This window comes from Abramis brama (assembly GCF_963993115.1).
Source record: "Abramis brama genome assembly, chromosome: 10".
In the NCBI taxonomy this organism is placed as follows: domain Eukaryota; kingdom Metazoa; phylum Chordata; class Actinopteri; order Cypriniformes; family Leuciscidae; genus Abramis; species Abramis brama.
Window position 1 is genome coordinate 19,509,982 of NC_139972.1, and position 25,650 is coordinate 19,535,631.

The 25,650-nt window shown below is 37.5% G+C and overlaps 1 protein-coding gene across 3 annotated transcripts in view; it reads left to right on the plus strand.

Moving 5' to 3' along the window:
* The first annotated feature begins 259 nt into the window (after positions 1–259).
* Positions 260–25,650, plus strand: part of sez6b (seizure related 6 homolog b) — a 187,852-nt gene continuing 162,461 nt past the window's right edge. For all 3 annotated transcript variants that reach the window (XM_084127126.1, XM_084127128.1, XM_084127127.1), the window contains exon 1: positions 260–561. In XM_084127126.1, the coding sequence (XP_083983252.1) occupies positions 477–561 (85 nt within the window). In that variant the 5' untranslated portion in view covers positions 260–476. The remainder of the gene's footprint in view (positions 562–25,650) is intronic.

Below are 25,650 nucleotides of genomic sequence, written 5' to 3' on the forward strand. Positions count from 1 at the left end.
ATTAACTGAATAGAGCAAAAAATAGGCACACTATTTAGATAGGAGTAACCTGTTTAATCCGAGCACTTTGATCTTGTAGAGCACGGTCGACCACTTCCTCCTTTCGCCTCAGTTAGCAGTTGAAATGAACTACAAATGGCAATACTCGAGCCATTTAATCGAGGGCACTATTAGATTATGTACGGTACAAACTTTGCGCGAAGCCTGAAGTTGTTCCAGTTGCTGACGCTAGGAGCTGTCCGCGGTACTGAAACGGCTCGACTCAGTCTGAGAGGTGCTGACAGAAATTGAACATTCTCTGGCTCTCCTCCGTTCACAATTATAAATCTGATCAGAGCTCCCGTCTCGCGCAGCGACTTCACGTTCCTCACGGCGCGTGCGGCGGAGGTCTCGCGGAAGGTTTGTGTCCTGCTCCTCTTTAAATAAGTGTTTTAACACAAGGACATATTCTGTGATAGGAACCCACTGCCGCGAGCATGAACTCGACAAGAAATTACAAACCAAGCATGGTCATTCTGATTCTGGCCGTATTTGCTGGCTTGGGGATGGCACGAGGGCAAGGTAAGAATTTATATTTAAAATTCTAAACATTAGAAATACTTGTTCTGTTGTCCACGCGATTGGCGGATTGGATACGCGCAGCTCCACAGAGCTCGATGTGTAGATGATGCGAGCTCGAGACCCATTTCTCACTGTATTGTACCTTTGTTTGCGGAGAAAAAAAAAACTCCGGTTTGAGAAACATCTTTGTGCCGAGGAGGCTATTTAAGACGTTTCACTAGTAGCCTACTTTGGTTGCACGCGAGAATCACACATTGCACAACAGAAGGACTCGTAAGTCACAAAGTCATCGGCGTAATTATGATAAAGCACGCATAGGACACGCACAGCGCGTAACAGTGTATTTTTTTATTGCTCTACGCTCTGACTTCATATTTTTTTTAAAGCATTGCAGAATTTTTATACGAGTCAGGGCTCTATATGTTTAATTCTCTCGTTTTCCATTTTTCCTGTGTAATAGCTGTTTGTTCTCTGTATACACTATTTATATGACGTAAAGTTAGAGCACATTCCCAGATCTTTGTTTTGAAATTTATCTCATCAGTATGTTAAATGTGATTATGTATAACAAGGTGAAAACTTTGAGGTTCAACAGGTTTTTAATTTGGGGATCACAGCGTAACATTATCTTCACTGATTTAGAAGTGAAACAGACTTTCAGTGATAATAAAGATTGGATCCGCACCTTATTTTTTCACTGTAACTGTCACTGTAAATTGCATTTTACTTAAAGGAAACATTCCATTCACAGTAATCTTATTTAAATATCTGAGACTATCATTGTATTTTATTGTGGTAGAGAAAAGGAAAGATGTTAAACAAAAGCACAAATGTTTGAAATGAGTATTATGTAGTTCTAATATAAACTGTAGGCCTGTTTCAGGTTCCTTTACACCACACTATTGATAGAATAAGTGAGTGACATATTCTGTACAGTTTACATGTTTCATTTCTAGTAATTGTCACTTAAATGAGGGGGCTATAACAATATAACAAACTATAACACACACTTTGACATGGGTGTCTCACAATTTGCATTCAATTTGAAGGTTATACCTAGTGTCTTGCTAGTGCATGTTCATCTTTAAAACATTGATTTAAATTCACACAATATATAAACAGAATAATACTATATGCTGTAGCTCTGCAGTTTGCTCTATATACTGTAGCTCACTGAAACCTGCTACAGTAATTTCTCAGGCCATGTTGCACTTCATGTTCACTCAAAACTGTTGTACACCACTACCTCAGAGCTCTGTCTTGTTTTTAGCTTTCGTCTGGCAATTCCCCTCACTCTTTTTGTCTCACTGTAAAAGCTTGGCGAGAAATACAAGGGATAATCCTGTGTTATTTGTCAAGAGCAGCTCCATGCAGTATACTTTTGAGAGATGCAGCACTCTTTTCTCTGTAAAAATCCTTTAAAAATTAAAGAAACAACAGGAATCTGATTGCATGTCAGCCAAGTTACAAGTATGTTTTTAAATGTATTTCCGTCTTGAAGTTCTTCCAATTCGAGAGTACCTTTACACTTTTACTCACCTGTCAACTGCTGTTGAGAGACTTGCAAAGCAATCAACTTACCATCATTCGAGAAGAATCTTTCATTTGCAAATGTGATAAGCTTCCTAGTTTTAGGTGACAGCATATAAATTGCTCTTCGTAGTTGAGACTGATTGAAAGAATCTGAGCTTTTTCATCCTGTCTCTTGTTTCAGACTCTTTTTGTCTGTCTTAACTAATTACGTCTTGTGCTGTATTGATTATACATCGGTGATTGGAACATTGACCTTTTTTGCTATGAGCGTATGAGTCAGTGTTTTCCGATCAGTCACCTTCAGGACGGTGTGATGAGGCTTCAGGGCTGCGCGCTGAATGGCTCTTACCTTGAAAAGCACTCTGACTAATGCACAGCTCCATCATTCCACACTGAGCATAGACAGCAGGCTAAAAGCAGGGCCCACCACTCACAAATGGATGATGGGCTATACAAGAAACGCAGGAAGGTCAGGGGTCAATTTGCTCTGGTCTGTGCTGTCCTGCTGTGATAGACGCATATGTAAATACATATTTAGTGCCTGCGCACCAGGAAAGCACGCTGGAAATAGACTAATGTTAATGTGTAAAAAAAATATGTGACTCATGTTACGGATGTTTTGAACAAAGCAAAGGTGCCAGTACAAATGTTTTTAAATGAGATTCAGTGGTGTATAGACACCCTCACGGCTCCCTAATGGCATTGTGAGCAAATGCTATAGCAATGGTTAAATTTGTAATCTAGAGCAGTTTCTACACTACATACAGTAGCTCATCTATGGTGCATTTACAAAGACTTTTTAATGCAGCATTGATTTGCATGCACAATGAATGGAAAACTATGGTGTGAATGTCATGACAGAGCTGCTTGTGTATGGTGTTAGAACCTTTACCAGCTTTACCAGCGGCTTCACTGTAATGCAGTGTTACGATTGTAATGGAGCTCCATTCTAGAATCTTTGCTGCAGAATGGCTTCTCTCATTTACAGCAAATTTACACTTTGACAGAAATCTCTTAACCAAAATATTAGAACAGAGCGAAGGAAAAGCGCAATGAAGATATAAATTAGGGACGCACAATGTATCTGTACCTTTATTTTGATTAAAATATGCTCTGTGGTTATCATTACTTTAAGGGACTTTCTTTTTTTGTTCTACAAAATAAATTCATACTGTACCGCCTACATGAAGCTGCTATATAGGGACTACAACGGTTTTCTCTTTCATCAAATATCCTTGTGGTAGCTGTAGTCTATATTCATATTGGTTATTGATCGTTATTCGATATTACCTTTACCATCATCTTATGCTAAAAAATTAACAATGTTAATTGTAATCTTTAGCAAATCTCAACCATACACAATGGATATCTATTTTTCATACTGTACATTATAATGTTGTGATGCCTAAATTCATTTTTGCATTTAAAAAGCATTTTATTTTAAATTAATTTTATTAGACAACATAGTGTTGAATTGTAACATTGGCCATTTATTGGTCATTGACGTAATTAATTATTGACTTGTATCAGTCAGTATTGTATCTATGAATTTGTGCATTTCTAATAATATTATTAATAAAAAGAGGGCTATATTGCATATTAACTTTGTTGAAGTAAAAAGACTGAAATAGTATTTTCTTATAAATCAAACTTTGAAAAAAACATTTTTTACAGTGTATAAGTGCTACAATGTTTATCTCATTCATCAAGCATGTAAACTCACATCCTTGTGGCGGCTGTAGTCCATATTTAGCCACTTTTTAGCAAACAGAGCAGCATTAAAATCCACATTTGAGGAATGACTGTAGTGCCGAATGGTCTCAAAGCAGCCCAAGAAACTAACGCAGTCGTCTGAGCTGCTGTCTGTGCTCTGGCAGGGTGTAAGATCAGACATCCCAGGTCTCCACTGAGAGAATAAGAGTGTCAGTGATGGGTGGACTTGTAGTCAACCCAGCCGAGATCGGCCCTCGAGGTGGGTGAGTGCCACAGCCTGACTCCATTACCTGAAGCGCCAGCGCCACACTTCCTCCCAACGCAGCTCATCCTGCTCTGAGAAGCCATTAGGCTCGCACCCTGTCTTTTAGGATCAAGCAATATCACTCAATCAGCAATTTATCAGTGCCCTGTGTCGTCCCAGGCAGTGCTGGAGAAGAAGGATGGAGGAGGGAGTGATAGTCAGCTTGACCCCTTGACCTCCCCACGCACACTCGGTTCAGCAGGAGCTATGAGGTTGAGCGTCTGCTCTCCTTGTCTTTATTACGACTCTGATAAATGAGTCGGCCGCCGGGCTGGATGGCCTCCTACGGCCACACTGGCAGACCTGCCACTCCTGTAATTCTGATGAATGGTCAGCTGGGACAGCACTCAGCAGACAACACTGCTGGGAGAAATCTGGATGCTGCCAGGGTGCCCAGCCTCCCGCTGTCAGCGCAACTGGCACATACGCACCATGGCCATTGAGGCAAGAGAGGCAGTGCCGCCTTAAAAATTTGGATGAGAGAATATCTACAGTACAAAAATAAAACAATGCAAATATTCTATTAAAAAGTAGATAAGCAAGAGTGACACTGTCCAACAGCAACATAACATAAACAGTGTATCTGTACGTCCTTTGGGTTTGGTGGAGAATGAATGGGTAAACGTCACGTTAAAGGAAGCAAAACCTCCACTGCGCTATGATTGGCCTATTGCGCCGTTCACGTGATAAAGCCTCTCATTTTCATGCATTTTCCACATCCCCACATCGGTCTAAATTAATAAATATAATAATGGTGTTTGGGAAGACTAATTATAAAGTAAACAACTCATCCACAGAGATATCAAGGCTTTGTCACATCAAAATCAAACTTGAAATGACTTGAAAACGCAACCTGTAAGGTTTTTTTTTTTAGTGAGCTATCAGCTTTTCTGAAGTTGTGTGTGTGTGTCCATCATGACACCTGCAGTGTTTACTGAGCTTTAATGACTGATGATCCAAAAATTAGTTGAATGTTTAATAGAGCAGCTGAACAATAGTTTACATATAAAATATACATGAAATTAGAAATTTGTTACTGTGTTTTATAATTATTATTTTGGAATAAATGTAAAAATGCTAACTTGGTGAGAAAACATCCATTCCATTGAAAATGCACACATTTTTTTATATTATTTAACCTGGAAAATGTATCAACATTAAATGTGACTGGAACATTAATTTACATTGTGTTAAAATACCACACATAAAAACTGTGCTACATGACCTGCTCTTACCATCATACAGTAACTAACCCACTTAAAGAGCATTTGAAGTTCTTTAGCAGCGGCTACATCTGAACATCTGTGCATGATGATCAATGACTTTGTCAGGCTTCCAAAGGCCAGATGGTAAAGATGGAAATGTAGGGAGTTCAGATGTAGAGGTGGGATTGAAATAACACTATTGCCTTACTGAACTCATCGTACTATAATAGATCTGGGCTATATACGGATGAGAAGAAGGCATAATGTGGCCCAGGAGTCTGACAGGCTTGAGTCTAATTATAAAATGCGTATTTTTGCAGTCTAGTCTTTATGTTTGCTCTTGACCTGAATATGCCATAGTCTATATCCTTTCCTAATGATTCCCGTGCTCTTTTCACTGCAACATTGCGCTCGTGCGCACATCGTGCTTGCTTGACTCAAAAAGGATTAAAAATGTTGTTGCCCATTTTTGCTGTTTTCTTCATTCGCCCTGATAAAAATGGGAGCCCTTGCTGTGGCTCTCTCGTCCTTTATCCCACACTGTATGTGTGTTTGTTTTTACGGCCCGTTTTAATCTCTGGCCGTGGCAGGAGCATGGGGTGTAATGGTGCTTTATGTGCTTGTCCTGCCCTTTCCATAACTCAGCCCGCCACGCTTTTTTACATCACGTTCTACGGTATTCTAGGAAGCACATTATGGTTTACAATTTAATTCAGTCATGTCCTTCTCCAGAAAATGAATGGGTGCAAATTGCCGATGAGAGCATGATTGAATTCACTGACCTCCTCCCCCAGCTTTTATTATACACACACGGTTATAAGTCAAGGGTGGCGAGATTATGTTTGTATAGATTAACCGCAGATGGCGGATGTATTATGAGACAGTTGAGGACATATTTCAACTGAAATAAATCAGATACTTTAAACTTAAATAGTTTTTGCAATGTTGTATTAGATATCATGTTTAGCTGCCGTTTGTATTTATGCAGAATAATCGGTAAAACAGGGCTCCAGACTGCGACTAATATGCCTTTTCATCTAGATATCATCATGTGCATGAGCCACGATGAACAAATGACTCTTATGAAGCTGTTCTTTTTCACGAGTCAGTCAAAAAGTTTCACGAAACAGCCTTTATTTACTGATTTGAATCATTTTTATATTATGTCCGATTCTTGAAAAAATGACACTTATAAGCCAGTTCTTTTTTAATGAGTCAGTCAAAAGTTTCATGAAACAGCTTTTAGTTAGCGGTTTGAATCAGACTTGTTTTGTGAATCATTATAGGTGTAACCTCGAGTCATTTGTTGGTTAAGTCCGATTCGGACTAGGAACCAGGAACCATTTATGTGATGTATAGGGGAGAGCGGGGCACAACCTTTTTTGACTTTCTCAGTTTGTGTAAATCTACTTAGGGTTCATAGTATTTATTTTTTCCCACATTAATTTCACACATGTCTAGTAAAATAATGTGGTTTTGTTTTATTAATACAGTGTATACTTTTTTTCTTGATATACCCCGAAAGAATGGAAGTGAAATGTGACAACATGCCCCATAGGTGGGGTACATTGTAACATGTGAGGGGCACATTGTAACATGACCATATGAGAGCTTAAAATCTAATCAAAAAAATATACCAGACTAACTAAAATATTTTCTCAATAAAATACAATTATTAACTTTTTCATATAACATAATGGCATTTTTTAATAATAAAAAATAAACTAAAATTTGAGTTTGACAACGAACACACTGGAAAACACAGCTATACAACACGGTTCAAAACATAATAATAATTAATAATTTCTGAACATTGACTCTCAGTCTTTATTCACCTTTATTTCATGGTTTCTCAATAGAATTCATAAGTATAGAATAGAATGGCATAGTTCTAATAGGGGCACATTGTAACACATTGTTACAACATGCCCCACCTGCACAACTGGGATTTAAACCCTGCTAATATCTTCTGCTAGTTAGCGAAGCATTAAAGAACCATATCAACTGTTAAATAACAAATTGGAGATTAAAATAATATCAGATTTGACTAATTTAAAATAAACACCAAAAATAGAGATGAAAAATTAACATAAGTAAGAAATTTACTTTTGCTATGGTTAAATAAATGTTCAGTGGTATCTTCCAAAGATTTCTGAATTTTGCCGCAATTTTTTCTCTATATAGTGTTGATATGGCAACTAGTAAATACACTAAGTTTCGTCATGCTGGCATGTGTGGAAATATTTAAAACAAGCGTGTTACAACTAGCCCTGCATTAGGTTGTGCCCCGCTCTCCCACTTAAGGTTTTAGTGACTTCTTTTTAAATGACAGTGTATAAATATAGATAGATATTCACAGCAGATTTCTGTTGAATAAGTAATAATAATATTTTGATATTCATATTTTTATAGACAAATATTGGTTAGTTTTAGTACATAAGATCCAGTTGTAAGTTTGAATCAGCTGTAAGGGAGACATGTTGAAGTCATAATACTTTTTTAAAAACAGGCCGAATGAATAGCCATCTTTATTGAGTGAATCTGTAATTTGGCTCCTAAACGTTTAAAAACAAAATGACTATGGAGTCATTGGCTTCTAAAATTACTAGTCTAGAGCCGTATAAAATATATACTGTATTTCTAACACGTTCAGACACTTCAGTTTGTGTAATATCCAGTATTTCCTCTCTTTTTGAAAAGTGACCTTTGAGTGTGTTTGGGCTTTAGACATATAATATGTCTTTACTGCCATTCCAAAACCTAGCTGAAGGGCCCCCAAATGTTTTGAGCCGCTGATAAACGACAAACTCCCTCTACCCCCACCCCCCATCACCCCCACCTCTGCCTGTCTCTTCTGCCGAGGAAAAGCAATTTGCTCTTGGTGATCCGATGCAATCAGTTGTGCTTCATGGCTTTCAACAAAAAAAAAAAAAGGCTGAAAAAAGGCAAAAATAAACAGAAGGGAATGAGAAAAAAAAACTTGCGAGAGAGGGACATCACTATTAATTAAACTACGCGCTCCCGAGTTCTGATGATCATGTGCAGGAGCTGCAAATATTCAACACCTGTTTTTTTGATTACCAGTGATTAACCTATTGCAGTGTGCCTCAGACTCTCATCAAGAGCCATTCAGTGCATGAAGACCCTCCTTAAACACTCCTTTTCACAGCGCTCACATGAAAATGAGTGTTATTGTGCCTGTGCGTCTACCCCTCCTTTAGGACAGAAGTTGTGAATCAGGCTTTGACAGTTTCCAGGTGCCGAGGCGATGGGAAAGCTTTAACAGCCGCTCTCTCTCTCTCTTTCTCTCTGGCATAACAGTCTCTGAGGCATGGCTGACGGTTCCACAGCCTTGTGAAGTGTGTATCCCAATTGCTTTTTCCCCCAGCGCCGCTTCTCTCGGGTTGTGTTAGTTTGCTTCAGAAGCCCTTTTGCGTTTTGCCATGTGTGTGTATATATGCCTTTTCCCCTTTCGCTCTTGCTCCTCATCTCACTCAAGAGCTTGTCTGATGCGCTAAACATCTGCCGCGCTCAAAAGCACCTGCATGCCCGCTCAGCCTCTGTATTCTGACAAGCTTCCACTTCATTTGATCTCCACTTCCACTGTTTTTTTTTTAAAAGCCCAAACTGTATATTATTGAACCAGCAGCTCACGTTGTGAAATGCGGCAGTCTTGATAGCAGGCAAAACGCCTTCTGTGTCAATACCGCTTTTCAGAGCCGCCGCTGTCCTTTCATTTAGATTTCTTCCCTTGTCCAGCAAGATGCACAGCTGGGGTCCCACCAAAGCCACCGGTGACGCCTGTAAGGGGACTGTGGGACATTAGTGGGACGCTAATAATTTATAATTCCACAATAAAGGCTTTCAACCCACTTGAGGGGAGAAAGGAAAGCTGGTGGATATTCATTACAAATCAATGAGCCAATCTCCCACGCCATCGGCTGGTGTCCACGGCTCTATTTTTCGGCCCATCTTCGTTTGGCTTATGCTGGTGATGTATTGCGCTCATAAATTTTGTGGTTCTTTTCTTCTAGGTTTTATGTAGCAGTATTGATGGATGGACGGTGAGTCCGCTGATCTCTTCACTATCTGAGAGATTGATCCAGACCTTTGTTTTACCTCTCTTCTTCCCTCCCCTTTTGCAAAAGAACTTATTATGGAAATAACATACTTTGAAAGAATATGCTTAAGTGCAAACTGAATGCAATGTTTTCATTTCATGTTAGTTACAATAAAATGGAAAAGGTTTATATTATAGTTTTAAAGGTTTTTTGACCCACTTATGTAGGACTTAAGTACATATTTTTATGTAATTTCATAATACTTCTATTGTCTTAGAAATATGGTTAAAGTGTACAGCCGAATGTACTGACAAGCATTCATGGTAAACTGAAATATACTTCATTTATATTGAAACTTTTATGTCATGAAATACACATTTAATTGTAATGAAGTTTCAATTTAGTACATTTAATATATTTAATAACACACTACAGTTAAATTATAATCAATTACTTTACAGGGGCTTTAGCATATTAGTCCGCACATCAAAATAAGTGTACTTTTAAAGCATAACAAAAGATTATTAAAACAAAATACTTCAAAAGTGCACTCTTAAGTAAGCTTAGGTGGCCTTTTATTTCATTTATATTATCTGCAACTTTTAATTTAAAATTATAAAGTGCACTTTTTAATAGTGTACTTAAGTGCATTAAGAAACTTTTTTACTTAAGTAGCCTATACTTAAATGATTTTGGTCAAACTTTAGATTAGGGTCCAATTCTCACTATTTACTAACTATGACTTTTTCCTCAATAGACACCACTACTTATTAATATAAAGTAAGGTTGTTGCTAAGTTTAGGTATCGGTTAGGAATTTGGTAGGATTAAGGGATGTAGAATATGGTCATACAGAATATGGCATTATGTGCTTTATAAGTACTAATAAACAGCCAATATCCTAGTAATATCTATGCTAATAAGCAACTAATTAATAGTGAGAATTGAACCCTAAACTAAAGTGTTACTATGTTTTTCTTCCATTAGTATTATATTATCTGAAAGTGCAATTTTTTTAAAATATACTTAAAGTACTTAATATACTTAAATACTTTAAATGATTTAAAGTACACTACAAATGCACTTTCAGTACAATTAAGCACACTTGTGAGAGGAGGTACCCCCCCCCCCCCCCCCCCCCCAAAAAAAAAAAAAAAACTGAAAAAAGGTGTAACATGCATGTGGATGCCGTCAGGTGGTGCGCCAGCCTCTCCACCGCACACGTCTCCCACGCCCTGTCTCCGTATCGATCCATTAGTCAGAGGAAAGCAAACGGCGGATCAGCTGCTTATTGTCCCTCATGGATTGGCAGACTGTGTACGCCCGGTTAATTGGGCCTGGCGTCTGTGGCACATGCAGAACCATAGGCTCTCCGCTACAATTAAGTCTCCGACAACCTTCCCTCCGTTTGAAGTGCCAGCTCCCATCTAGAAGCTACTTCATCTAGAGCGTTCCCCAGCAGGGTGCAGCGGTTAGGGAGACGGCAGGTAATCACTGGAGGAACATTTGGAGCGGAGCAGGAGTGCATCCTTGCTTTCTCCGCTTCAAAGCATTGAACAGAACGTGACTTAACATACGGCCTATTTATGTGGACACTGCTGTAGGTAATTGATCGAGATTATAGGAGTAGTGATCATCAAACTTGTTGATGTCAAAGGGAGATCCTTCCTAAAATATGTAGGCAGCTAGTTTACAGTATATTGCTAAGGTATAGCCATTCAGAAGTTTAGGGTCGTTTATTTTTGAATGTTTTTGAAAACTGCCTCTTAAGATCACCATAAAAAAGTAATTTATTCCTGTGATGGTAAAGCTGAATTTTCAGCATCATTACTCCAGTCGTCAGTGTCACATGATACTTCAGAAATCATTCTAGTCATTCTGATTTGGTGCTTAAGAAACATTTCTTTTCATTTTATTGTTAAAACATTTGTGCTACTTAATATTTTTCTCTGAAACTGTGATAACTTTTTTTTTCTTTTCAAAAGAACCATTTTTATTTGAAATAGAAATCTTTTGCCATAATATACATTTCTTTACCGTCACTTTTGATGAATTTAATACATCCTTCCTTACTAAATTAAAGAATATCTTCTTTTAAAAAGGGGTCAGTAAATGACAGATTTTTTTTCTGTCCTACATGATCAATTTTGTGTCTCTAAAAATTATTTTCTTAAAAAAAAAAAAAAAGTATTTACTATTGCCATGATCAATAGAAAGCTGCACAAACAGCACAGTTTTGTGAGGGCATTTGTAGTCTGCCAAACTTGCATAGAAAGGAGGTGTGTTAGTGCTGAAACTAATAACAAAAATGTAATTTAAATGCATAATGGCATTATTTCAGTGCTTTTTGTCTCTGGTTAGGCTGGATTGCGGATGATTTGGTTAAATAAGACCCAGGTTTCTGTGCTGAAATACTGTACATGAGAACTGTTCAGTAAATCCACTCCGAAATATCTGTAAATACATAAGTTGCCACTCACTGGGATCTAAAATGTTGGATCATCTATGCGGCACAAATGATTGTCATTAGTTGTGTCTTTCTACGGAGAGGAAGAGGGAAAGAGAGGGATTTGAACTGCGCTAGCATGGGCGACGACATACCTCAAAGTAATTTCCCTCCCATCACATTTTGCATTTACCATAAAGTCCCTCATTCCCCATAAAGGACTGATTGATGGCTTGCCAGGGATTGTGCCTAGCATACACCCCTAGTGCTTAAGGATATTCAAATCGCTTTGTGCCCTTGCTCTCACAGATCTCGCACTAGCAGGATGATTTAAAGGTGGTAACAAGATGTGCTCCAGGGCGCAAAATATTGAACACCATCAACGATGCAGCGACTGAACAAAATGCCTGTCAGTTAAAACAAGCTATTAGATCACAGGCGAAACTGCTCTTCTCTTGCATATAAATCCTGCCCTCTGCTCCCAAATCTATCACGCAGATGAAGCAAATCCCCGAATGCACTACTTCTTTTCTGCATTAATGTGTATTTACTTAGAAGATAGAAAACATATTGTGTGCTAGCACAATGCAGATATGATTCATCCCTCTAAACTCTTTAAAATATAAACACCTTGCAAGGTCTATTTTCATTCCTCTATATAGTCATTTTCTTTAGACTAACGTAATGAGCATCCTGCCGCAGGTTGTGGGTAGAGCTCGTCCTGCGGAGCTCGAGTTAATGAACTTCGTTTATGTGCCGAGCCCAGTGTCAGGCCCTTAAGAGTCCCAGACATTTCCATAATAAAGATAAATCATGCAAATCTGGGGTGTTTGCACAGGACTGTGTCGCTCGCTGTGAATCACTTTGCTCATTATTTACCTTTACTATGTTGTCGGGAACAATGCCACATCGCACCGAAAGCTAAATAGATGGATTTCGAGTTACTAAAGTAAGACAGATTTCCTACTGTTTTAACACACACTTTTTTTTTTGCACATAAACACACGTAGGTTTAAAGGCATTCAAGACAAACCGAAAAGCAAAATGTTGAAGGATAGACTGGACCAAGGCTTCAAGTGGCTTTAATCTGACAGTTCTTCAGTGATTTTTCTTCCACTGCGCTACCATTAGCAGGAAACACTGTGGAGCGGAAGCACTAATAGCCTTGGTTGCAGCATTCTGGCTGCCATTTATGATTCTAATGATTACAGCTGAACACATCTTTTGTTTGCAAGTGTCAGAAGTTTTGAGCATACTAGGAATAGCAAGGTTTTTATATTATGTTGGAGATAGCAGGAAACGGGAGATGGGTGAATGGCGTTATTTGCCCCTTTCCGAGGCCATATTAACTCTGCAGGCAGTGCAGTCTGTGAAGGAGCAGATGTGAGACTGGAATAGAGCAAATGCTCTGCACTGTACAACCAGCTGCGGCGTGGTTAGCCCTGATTGGAGCCTTTTCTGCTTTAGAGCACTTATTCATTGATTGATTGATGCATTCAAACCCAGCCGTTCATTATGGGCACTTTTTCTGCTTCCCCTGTGACTGATATTCAAAAGGGATGTGCGGTTCCTGAAATCGATCGTTGAATTTTCTGGCAGTGAGAAGGGGACAGAATTGGACACAGTCAGTGTGGGCAATCGTTTGCCAATTAAATGTTTGTTAATAATCTTATCAGTGGATTCGATATATCCATTTTGTGCCTGATCTATACAGATAATGAATATCTTCTCAAATAGACAGTGCATATTTAATAGTGATGTTTTAATGGGGCACATTGTATTGCTTTTATTTGAATTTGAATGAATTTCTCAATGGCATCTTAATATTGAACTGCAAGTAAAGCCAAGGACACACCTAACGACTGCAAGGCCGATTATGAATGTAATTTGATAATTATCTGCTCCAGTCATTGGAAACAGTCTGTAAGTGTGTTCAGTTCAGTCTTAGAATGTTTCAGCTAGTCGTTAAATGTGTCCCCATTTATAGGTTGTCTCTTCCTAAATGCACTATGCTATCCCGACAGTTTGGGGCGGGGCTATCTGTTGTTTGAACGCAGTAATTTAGCATGTTTGATGAGAAATCTCAAAATATAATTTTTTTCACACTTTACATTACAATGGTCTGTTTTTTACAGTTTTTTTAATATATATTTAGTTAGACAATATTATTATTTTCTTGTACTGGTTTTTGGCCATAATATGAACATAATTGTCATCTGTGCTAGAATTTTAATAATGATACATCTCTACTGAAGATATCAAAATAGATTTAGAAAATTTGGTAGAATTGCCTCTTTAACACTTTAGATTTTTTTTTTTCAGTAATTGCAAGACAAACCCTCAGCTTTGGGGGAAAAAAACAAAATGGCTGACTCTTGTTCCTTGCTGACAGATTTGGAGTACAGACTGAACATCACATCTCCTATAGGCTTTTAATGAATTGAGGGAGACAAGTGATGGTCACATTGATTACCTTTTTCGTCCCATGCTGTTCATTTCTTATTGTGTTAGTGGCCAGCAGCTCTGGGTTTTGAATCACATGTAATGACTTACAGTTTGAAGGTTTGCCAGCCTCTATTCATGAGCAGTGAGCCACTCCAATCAATGTTTTCACACAGCTGTTCCAAACCTAGCATTATGAAGACATTTTTGTTGTTCAGAAACTATAAAATGCCAGTTGGTACAGCGGCAGGATGAAGTGGCATTGACAGTAATGACTACATTAATATTAATCCTGGTGTTTGCCATTTATTTGTCATTTTTGGTTTGGCAAAAGTGTAATAAATGACTCACTGAGGAACATCAGGCTGTGGTTGGTATTTCCTGTGGGTGTAGTTGCCCTTCTGTGGGAGCCAGTCATGTTCCACTGAAATTTCAGCTGTTTAGCCTTTGGGAAGTTTAGTCTAGATGCAGCCCTATAGATGCTGCATATTGATGAACTCGACAACGGCTATGGGTTGGGTAAGTGTAGTGCATCTGAAGTTGCTGATCAGATTATACTGTATCAGTAGAGTTTTCACAAAATAATCAATATCCAAAGTACAGATAATCCAGTAAATGTTGTTTGAATGGTTTGGTTTCTAAATAAGCAAGGCCTTGATGGAATCAAGGGAGCAAAAAAAGTTGCAAAGCCAGTTGCACTTTGTTTTGTGTTTGCTGATGCAATAATATTGAACAGTGTGCAATGTATCAGGATGACAGCAATCAGAGTGAACCGCTTAGTTCTGGTGACACTGTACTTAATAAAATCTGTGAGGGTGATGCATCTTTTCGCATAATATGCCACACTGGCACAAACAAATGCAGAGAGACACTATTAAAAATGACAATATTAAAAAATAAAGAGAGAACGACTGTGCGCAACCAGGAGAGAGGAAGAAATTGTTTTTATTTTGTTTTTGAAATGTCCTTGAGCCCTTGTGCTTTGGGGATTTTTGTTTTTTTGTCTCTGCTTCGGAGTCGGAGATCTTTATAATTAGTCTCTGTTGTGAAAAATGTCTTCGGACTCAAAAAATGGTTGTCTTCGATTTCTTTGAAATGGAAATGTGACAAGTGAAATATTGATCCGGTTAAAGTATTCATTCTGTTTGTTTCAACCTCATTCTCGTTTCTCTGATGTGTTGTATTGAGTATGTTTTGTTTTCATGGACATATATACAGTATAGATGGGGGAAAAATGTCAAGAACATTTATAGGTTATATTTAACATACAAATAACAAAATTTTAGGACCATTGGGATTTTATGCAAAAACAAAAACAAATTTTCTCTATACTGTGAATGTGAAAAAGATATTATTAAAGAAATTATTCATAGTACCATAGTGGTATTTTTTGAGAATCCCCATTGAGAATAGTGGGAATTAATGAAGAAAAAAAACAAAAACAATTAAAAATCACTTAAAAGTAAAACAAGTAATTAGAATTTGGCTGGATGTTCTTAATTGTCATGAAATTTTATTTTGTTTGTGAAATGCTTTGTGAGATTCACTCAAGCATCTCTATATATTCACTTACACTGCTGTGTCTAATTGCTGTTATGCTGGATAATGTGTGCAATTCTCCAATATTCCTTTGCTTATTTGAATGTTACCTCATATTTTTTTGAAGGAGGATGTCTGACAAGTTTCATTGCTGATTGACAACTCCCTGTGTCTGAATAAATCAGCCATATTCAAGAAGTCTTATGTATTTTGATTGACATGCCATCACTCATGGGTAAAAAAGGAAGACTTTCAGGGTATGATGGCAGTATGTAGATCACTGTGTGTTATGTGCCTCCTTTCTTCCACATCATGACGCTGCATCGGATGGGGATGTTTTCATATTAACATTAACGAGATGCCCAAGATATTCAATGCATGAACAAGTACGGTTCATGTCTGGAGCGCCTCGCTGCTGTTTTGTGTGTTTTTTTTAAAAATCCTATTACTGTCGGGTACTGATTTTTTCATACGTCAGCTTAAATATGACTCACTTTGACAGCGTGCCGTAGCGAAAATGGAGAAATCATTACAGCACAAAGCGTTTGATGAAAACCCTCTGATCGGAGGGGTATAATGCGTGTGTGATTTGAGTTTGTAGATACGTTGCACTGGGCTTGTAACACTGTTGTACGCTGGGAGTAAAGGAGGCTTGGAGCTGACCCCGGGCAGCCTTTGGAAATGCAGGGGCTGAACAGTTCAGCTCACAGGGAAATTGGCCGGCTCGCTGAAGACCCCCCAGGCCTGCCCCAGTAAAACCTCCATTAAACAATGTGTCCATTGTCAACCCTTAGCCATCTCCGCCGCGACCCCCTCCAAACCCAATCGTATTGGCTTAACCAGTAAGAACAGGGGGCGGCTGACACTGTAGGGTTGTCGTTCTCTCTGGCGTTCAATACAGTGGATTATTTTTTAAGTCTTGTCAGTTTTGTGGTTGAGATTATTGCCACAGTTAGCTTTATTGCTGCCTGGAGGGTTTGTTCTGGCAGATGTGGTTCACTAAATGTCATGCTGACCGATCTGGACTGTCTAAATTGATGTCTAGACTGCACGCAAAGTATTAAATTGGCCATTACAACAGGCCATTGAACAGTTTGTTTCGTGGAATTCCACGAAAAGCTCAGCAGATTTCCACAGAAATTGAGCGGCCATCCATCACAAAGTCCCGCATATCTTCCATCCTTTTTTTTTTTCATTTATGAAATATTTTGGCTTATTTGACAATACTTGTAAGCTAAAATAAGAATGTATCATTTAGTTTTTGTTGATTTTCTCTTGCACAGGTTCTGTGTGGGCTTAGCCATGACAGTTTTTGCTTTCTCTCCTGGTCTCTCCTCCTCTCTTTGTTTCTCAGCTGCTGTAATGAGAAGAGAGAATGGAGTTCTTCAGAATGTGCTGAGGGTCTGTAAAGCTCTGAGGCTCAGGAGAACAGGCCAGTACTGTAGGATGACAGTATGGCTGGATCTGAGGATTAATTCGAGATTAGACCAGAGCCGAGATCAGGGAGACCTGGAATAAAGCTGTGCCACATGCATGAGACAGGGCTTTGAGAGAGATGGAATTTATTTCAACAGTAAATCAAACACTAAAACTGGTGCTAATATATAAAGAAACTAGTACAGTTTGGGGCCGTTTACACAGAATGCGGTTTTCCATTCCACTGCTCTACTTTTCCATTATTTTTCTATGCTTGCTTCTTACGTCTTTTCCCCATTCCACTGCCAGCATCTTGTGTTTTTCAAAGCAAAAGTGATACAAAAGTGCAAAGCAAAAGTGTGAACCAGGTTTTAGGATTAAAATGATATATAAATTTGATCTAAACGCATAAATGTAAATTATATTTTTTCATATATTATACAATGATATATTTCCATAGCTTTTATAATAACACTATATATATAATTATATTGTGTATGAAATAAAATAATAACAATATTATTATTATTATTATTATCATACAATTTAAAATATTTTATTGCATAACACATTAAAATATTTATATTTATGCAAGTGATTATTATTATTATTATTATTATTATTATTATATAGATTATTTTAGTGTAGTGTCATTTATTACATTTCACACCACATTGCTAAACGCAATGCTTGGATTAAACCCTAGTCATTTTCATTGGAAACTGAAGCAAATATTATACTCTGCATACTACTTACCAACCCACCCTACCTTTAACTGACAAAATTGCCTTCCCTACCTTTAACCGACAGTTATAATATACTGCATTTTAATAGTGTAAAAATAAAATTTGCTGTTTACCCGAGGTTAAAATCCAACACTACACCCCCATAACAGGCTTAGTCCTTCAGTATAACAGAACAACGTAGGTTCACAACCCTTCTTGCTGCACTCAAAGGAATGAGTCAGAGAAAGCAAGTGAAAAATACTGCTTTTCTCTAAATATTTTATATCTTTTGCCTTCTGCACTGTCCTCACATGCACACCGTCTGTGCCTGCTTATCTGCCGCTCGGCATTGGTCAGGCTGTGTGGGCCAGGCTGTGTTTAAAAGCACTCAGAAGCTGTCACTAAGTGTTTTGTCTTTGTACTTGCACATATTTGCTTGTGTGTAGCGTCCCCCCGGTGCGCTGCGTCCTTGTACCTGTGAGAGGATGAGACAAAGCTTGTCTTTCACATAGAGTGATGCTCAGAGGATCTGGAGCACATGGCTTTCAGTGGGCTAGAATGAAAGAGAGGAAATGAGGTGACCCTTAAGTTTGTTCACTGGCCCAGAACTCCTGAATCGTGACTAATATATAACGTCTCTTCCCTGACTGTCTTGTTTTGCCTGGTGTTTTAAATCTTTACATTGTGTTTTGCAACCAGACATGATACATAAATCCATCTATGAGAAATGTGTCTGTCCACACAAAATGAAACTGCAGCATGATGTGATACAATCAGGGATGCACAGTATATCTGTATCAGATTATTATCTGTTTTTCACCCTATTTTTACATTTCGATTAACACTGCTGTTATCTAACACTAAACTTTATTTTTTTAATAACTAATAATAATTATTTTTTAATAATCTTTAGCAAATCTCAAAATTAATATCCATTTTTCATACTGTACATTATAATGTTGTGATGCCGAAATTCACTTGTAGCAATTGTTGTAACAATTGATTTTAGGGTTTTATTTTTTAATTTGTTTTAACTAAATATTATTGCATTTTAATATAAGCCATAATTATTGGCCTTAACATGAGAACAATTATGAGCTTATCGCATTGGTCAAAATTTAAATATCAGTGCATTCCTAAACACAATTTTGGACCAATCAGATTTCAGGGAGGGTGGGGCTATACAGAATAACTCCACAGAAATGGAAAAACAAAATCAACATAACGACAAAATCTGGTTAGGACACGTCTAATAGTAAATAACAATAAATTGTTACACGCATTATGAGGTCTTTTTCAGTGTGCACATAAAAGGATCGTAAAAGTTACAGTAAAAACCTAGTTTTGGTAACCTAAATGGTTACTGTATACAATGAAAAACTATAATAGATGGGACATTTTATGTAATTTTACAGTAAAACACTGTTAAATGTATAAACAAGTCATCTTAGAATTTACAGTGAAAAATGTAGATTAAATTCCATGTGACACTTTTTATTTATTTAAATGATCATGTTTTATTTTTATATCAGATTCGCAAATTAGGGTTTTATATACAGTACATCAAGTTTTATGACTTATATATTGACATTATACCAGGTAATGAAATATTATTTTTTTACTGTAAATTTAAGTTCCGCTGAAACTGCTTTTAAATATATGCTTGAGTAATTGTTAAATGTCTTAAAAATATGTTTTTAAAATAGTTTAACAGCTTTTAGAATCAAAACAATGCCGAAGCCTAATTAAATGATAGAATTTCTCCCATCTGTTCTGTATTGTAAAGCATGGGAAAACTGCCAGGCTCCCCTTCTTGAGTGGGCAGGTTTTAATCAATTTGTGAAAGGCCAAAAGCAATCTTACTGAGGAGAATGAGGCAGTGCCTCCTACATAGAAGGTCAGCAAAAAAGAAAAAGAAAGAATGAGCTGAATGTATTTCTCAGGCAACTTTTCTGCAGCTCATCTCAGCAGTTGCTTCCATAAAATCGCCCTCGCTCTATTGTTTGTGGGGCAGATTAAAGAGACAGTCATTGAGCGCGAGACGACCCAGAAACTGACCCACTATGGCGCTCTGCTCGCCCTCAGCCTTCACAGACTTGTTTTGATTTACTGTACGCTTCATTTTAAAATACTCCAGTGTTTTACTCGCTGAAGGGATTTGTTGGTGAATGGCTTGGGCTGCGAATTGGTGATGCTGGTGATTGGACGTCAGCATTTCACATTTAATTAACAACCTTGTACGTTTGACATAACTGCCATTTTTACAAAACTCATTACAAGAAGGCTGACACTTGCTCTTTTAATGCTTTCTCTCTTTTGCTCACTGTCACTTTCTCTTGCCATACAGTTTATGCGTACTTGTCTCTTTATTTAGAGGCACTGTATATGCTGTTGGGACTTATGTAGTAGTGCCGCATTGGCAAATTGGCAAAACATTATCCAAAATTCATTAAAATCTATAGCTGGGTTCTTTGTCAGCTGAGCTGAGGCGAATGGGTGTGCTCATGAGAGATAAGTGAGCTTGATGAAGTGTACGCTACCTGCTGCGCTGCTCTTGGCCCTGGACCAGCAGCCTCTTGTTTTTCTGCTGGGAGCTTTAGCTGAAGGCAGAAGAGACAGCTGTGTGTTGGGCTCCTGAACTCTGTTGATCGCGTGCTCTCTGTCTCTTTGTATCTTTTTTCCCCTGCCCTCCATGAGCTCCTCTCAGACAGGGCGAGTACAAATCTTCTCAGCTTGGCTTAATCCAGCAGTGTTGACAGTCTGAGTAAATAAAAAAGATATGTTCAGCACACCCAGCATATTGTCTTTTAAGCTTTGTGTACTCTTTAGTATGAAACCTTCATAGAATCATCCTGTTTAGTCGTTCTATCTATTTATCGTTCTAGAACAATATGGACAATGGACATAATTTGGATTCTATGGGTAGAGCATCCACAGGAATTTTTTTTTTTTTTTTTTGCGTATATTCATTGTGTTTATTGTGCAGACAACTTTTACCGCCTTGTGATATTTCAATATCACAATATTGAAAGTATCCAAAAATAATACAACATTGAATATTTGTACATTGAAAAATGTCATTTCCACATTTTTTTAATACAATTATAGTGGAAGTCTTTTCTGCAATGAGCAAGTTTCTCTTTAACTCCTGACCTTGACTTCTCCATCTCCTCCTCTCTTGACTTCTTCGCCTCTCTTCTCTAGCCTTGAAATGCAAGCATCTGGAGCAGCAATTTGGGGCGGTATTAGCAGTTCCCTGGCCCTTGGCCTAGCCTTTCTGGCCTAAAGCTTGTGTAGTCCAGGCAGTATTGGTTCCTCCTCTAGCCCTGCCTCTGCACCCTACACAACCATTTCACCCTCTGACCCCACTCAGAGTGGAGGATTATCACAGTGCGTGGGGGGAATACGAGAGCGAGCTGCTGACCTTGTGTGTGAAACTGTTTCACACTCCGTATTGTGGCTTGCATTTGCGCACTTGCATTTGACGCCGATGTGGGTAAGTTTTTTTTCTTTTTTACAGCCTGAGAAACAGTTAATATTCTGAAGGCCAACAGCTGCCAGAGATGCGGATTAGAGGTTCTTTGTTGAGCTGTAGTTTATCCCATCCTGACAGTGGTCCAGTCCCATGGAGCTCTATCCCTGCTGTGGTGCACGCTGTCTTTTCTAACAATGGACAGTAGATATGTCTAACACAGGGGGGTTAGGCTGTAGATAAACCACAAGATTTCTAAGTAGCTTGATTGTTAAGCTAGGATGAGACTTTAATACAGCAGCACATCTTTTTTTCTCTTCTTCAGCTCTAAAAGCACTTCATAATGAAAGAGAAAAGCGTGCAACGCTTACTCAGCGTGCCAACGCTGTCCTCATAACGTCATTGAAATTAATGGCTTCCTGCTGAATTAAGGTAGCAATGTCAAGAGGCTCCAAACATCGCAGGTTAGTATGTATACCGGTTCGCCAGACAGTGTCCAGGGTATTTTATGTTTAAATAAATCTCAGACCTTCACACCTTAGGCATTTGCCCAGTTGTAAATGATAAGAAAGATACATAGCTTGAGAAATACTGCTCATAATGGGGAAAAAGTGAGGAGGAGAAATCTAAGAACTCTTTCAAAGTAGCAAGTCAATTTCATGTTGTTCTTTTTGTTTTGTTTTTTCAAAATCAGGCAAAATAACTTATGCCAAAATATTTACTGGAATATAATAAAATGTGGTAGCACTTTACAATAAGGACTCATTTGTTAACATTAGTTAATTTATTAACATGAACTAACAATGAGCAATACATTAATTACTAATCTTTGATAATGTTAGTTCATAAAAATCCAACTGTTCATTGATTGTTCATGTTTGTTCACAATCAATTACCCAATGTTAACAAATACAACATTTGATTTTAATAATGTTTTAGTAAATGCTGAAATGAAAGGGTTAGTTCACCCAAAAATGAAAATTCTGTCAGTAATTGCTCACCCTCATGTTGTTCCAACCCCGTAAGACCTTCGTTCATCTTCGGAACACAAATTAAGATATTTTTGATTAAATCTGAGAGCTGGATCATTTCTGAGAGCTGCATTTTCTGGGCCAGCAAGTTATAACGTCTTTAGAAGCCTATGGAGGAGTGATCCAGCTCTCAGATTTAATCAAAAATATCTTAATTTGTGTTCCGAAGATGAACGAAGGTCTTACGGGGTTGGAACAACATGAGGGTGAGTAATTACTGACAGAATTTTCATTTTTGGGTGAACTAACCCTTTAACATTAACTAAGATTTAATAAAAGCTGTAGAAGTATTAATTCTAAGTGTATGTTAACTAAAGTAGTTAATAATGTTAACTAATGAAACCTAATTGTAGTGTTACCTAAAATGTTTATAATAATATATCAAATAGTTTTGTATATATTTTAATTATTTTATATTTTGAAATATTATTCATATTATTAATGATTAAATGTTCATTTATTTTAATTCATCATATATTTAATTTTATATTATGAATTAAATGTTGCTTACAAAAAATACAGCTACTTCTGAATGATCGTTAATGTAGAAAGAGGCTTTTTTCGTTCCTGGTCCTGAAGTTACGCCATCTAACCAATTAAAACTTGACCGCTTGACAAAAAAAGAGGACCATTTGGAAAGTGACACTTACGTTACAAAAGATACTCTTGCATAGAGAGGTGATAGCCATTATGCAGTCCATGAGAGTCAAATGCTGCGATGTTCACGTTCCCGAGTGGGAGCATCATCATAATAGAACAATGGAAAAGGCACGAAGAAACTAATGAACTGAGGGTCTGTGTTATTGTCTGGCACTTCTTATCCTCCTGTGAACTGTAGCTAAGAATGCTTCTGTATTATCAGCAGTTTCTCACAACTAGCGCCCATGCCTGACCTTTAAGCTGGAGCCGAGCGGCTGTTAATTCCATCGGTGTGTCAGAGAGCCAAAGGAGCCGGCCACAAAGAGGAAGTTAACCTGAGGCCCAGAGAGCACTGACTCCATTATTTTAGCAATTACCAGGAGCTGTTAATTTAAAAAAGGACGGGATTCAGCTGTGATTAGATTCGGCTGCTGCCTCTGGCAGAGGAAATGTATTTACACATTATATGCGACATACGCAGTAGAGCTGTCGTAATTTTTTGATCTAATCATGATATTTGTGATAGCCGCAATTATTGTGCACTTTAAATTTCAGCCACATATCGCCATCCAAATAAGAGAAGAATGTTAAGAGCTCCAAATGAAATCGGATGCTTGAAGAAAGTTAAAAGGTAACACTTTACAATAAGGTTTCTTTTGTTTAGTTTACATGAACTAACAATGAACAATATTTCTACAGCATTTATTTATCTTTATTAATGTTAATCTTAACATTTACTAATCCATGTTTTTACAAATATTTACAGATACAACTTTCGATCTTAAAAAATTATGAATGTCCTTCTACTTCTGTGCAGTATTTGTTTACAAAGCCTTAAAGAAAATCATACAATTTAAGGTGTCCAACATTTTTTTAATAAAGTAAAAAAAAAATCAAAAATCACTTTTTAAATCATTTTAAGCAAAAACATAAAACTTCACAATTACATAACAAAGGATAAAAAGAAATGTAATCATGTGAGTAATGACCATATAGTATCCAAATTTAATGTTAATTTAAATAACTTCATGCTAAGGTGTATGTGTATTAAGCCTGGTGCTCTTCACGTGTTTGTCAAAAATGACCGAAATTATTATTTTTTATTTCAATGAAATGAATGTACTATATTTTAATTCGATAATGTTTTTTATTTAATATTTTGTATTTTTAGGGGATTTTATGGTACTAAATTATATTTACGCTGTATTTATAATCCATTTATTCACTTTATGAGCATAGACCTGAAAATTAAATTTCCAACTTAAACTGTCGTAAATCTTGAATGCTTTAGAGCACAGAAGTTTGATCTCTTTTCAAAGACGACACTTGCCAGATTATTGCTGAAGTGAAAAAAGTTTTAAAAAGTGAACTAAAAAAATGCATTCCATTCATCCATTCATTTCCAATGCTGTAATTTTTGACCACGAGGAGCACAAATGTGACTATTTTTTACAGGACCATTTAACCTGTTCGAATCATGTCCATGATTTTTTGTGTGTGTGTGTGTGTGTGTTCACATAGCAAGTGCCAAAACCTTTACCAAGTTTCGTACCATTCCGATGAAAAAAAATATGCACAAAATATTTCTGTCAAAAATGACCGAAGAGCACCAGAGGGTTTAACACTGTAAGTGAAATGAACAAAAGAGATTCATAACAATTTATTTGACATTTAATCTTCAGCCAAAATCTCATGATCACAACAGCCCTACTAGACACAAAGACTCTCTCGTCCAAAAGTTATCACGTTATGTCATGAACACAAACCCACAAGCATTCTTCTCAACTCTTAAACAGGTTCTGCTTTACTTTGGTCTTTCTGGTGGCTGATTGTGGAGTCCATCTTTCGGTGTTTACCCTGTGACTCTGCTCTTGTTTACAGTGGCTGTAATAATATTATAATGAAAACAGCTTGAGTCTCCATAAGTATGAAATGCACAGGCAGGATTTTTTACATTAAAACAACTGTGAGTTTCCCGCCTGCCACCAGCCTATAAATATATGGTCCCCAGAGTACTCCATATGCAAAGCACAGAACAGGTATTTTGTCAAGCCTGGTAGAAATCTGCAAATTGGACATGGGAAAGCATGCGAGTCTAGGAGTGCTGATGTGGAGTGGAATTCATGCTTTCTAGTGTTTGCCATAGAAGAATAAATATTCATCTACTGCAATATCTGTGAAAAAAACGTGTTTTGACAGATTGCGGTTTCCACATCTATTATCAACAGTCTTTAAGATGTTCAGGGTCGAAAACGCAAGCTTTCAATCCGTTTATAACAGAAACTCGTGTCATGTGGGCACCTTTGATGCTACGCTTCTCTCAATGCTCATGTGAGTTTGATAGAAGCTGCTTGCATAAAATAATCATGGTGTGTAAAAACTTTTTTTTTTGTAGGCAAAATGCATGTAAACCTGTCTGGAAATGAAATGTTTGTAGAATATTGGTTTGACAAAACTGTTCTTTCTGTTGATTTGTATATTGTGGAATGAAATTGCCTCTGTTATGCATGTTCTGAATGACTGATGATACGACATCATAATTTAAGAATGACTAAGAAAATGTT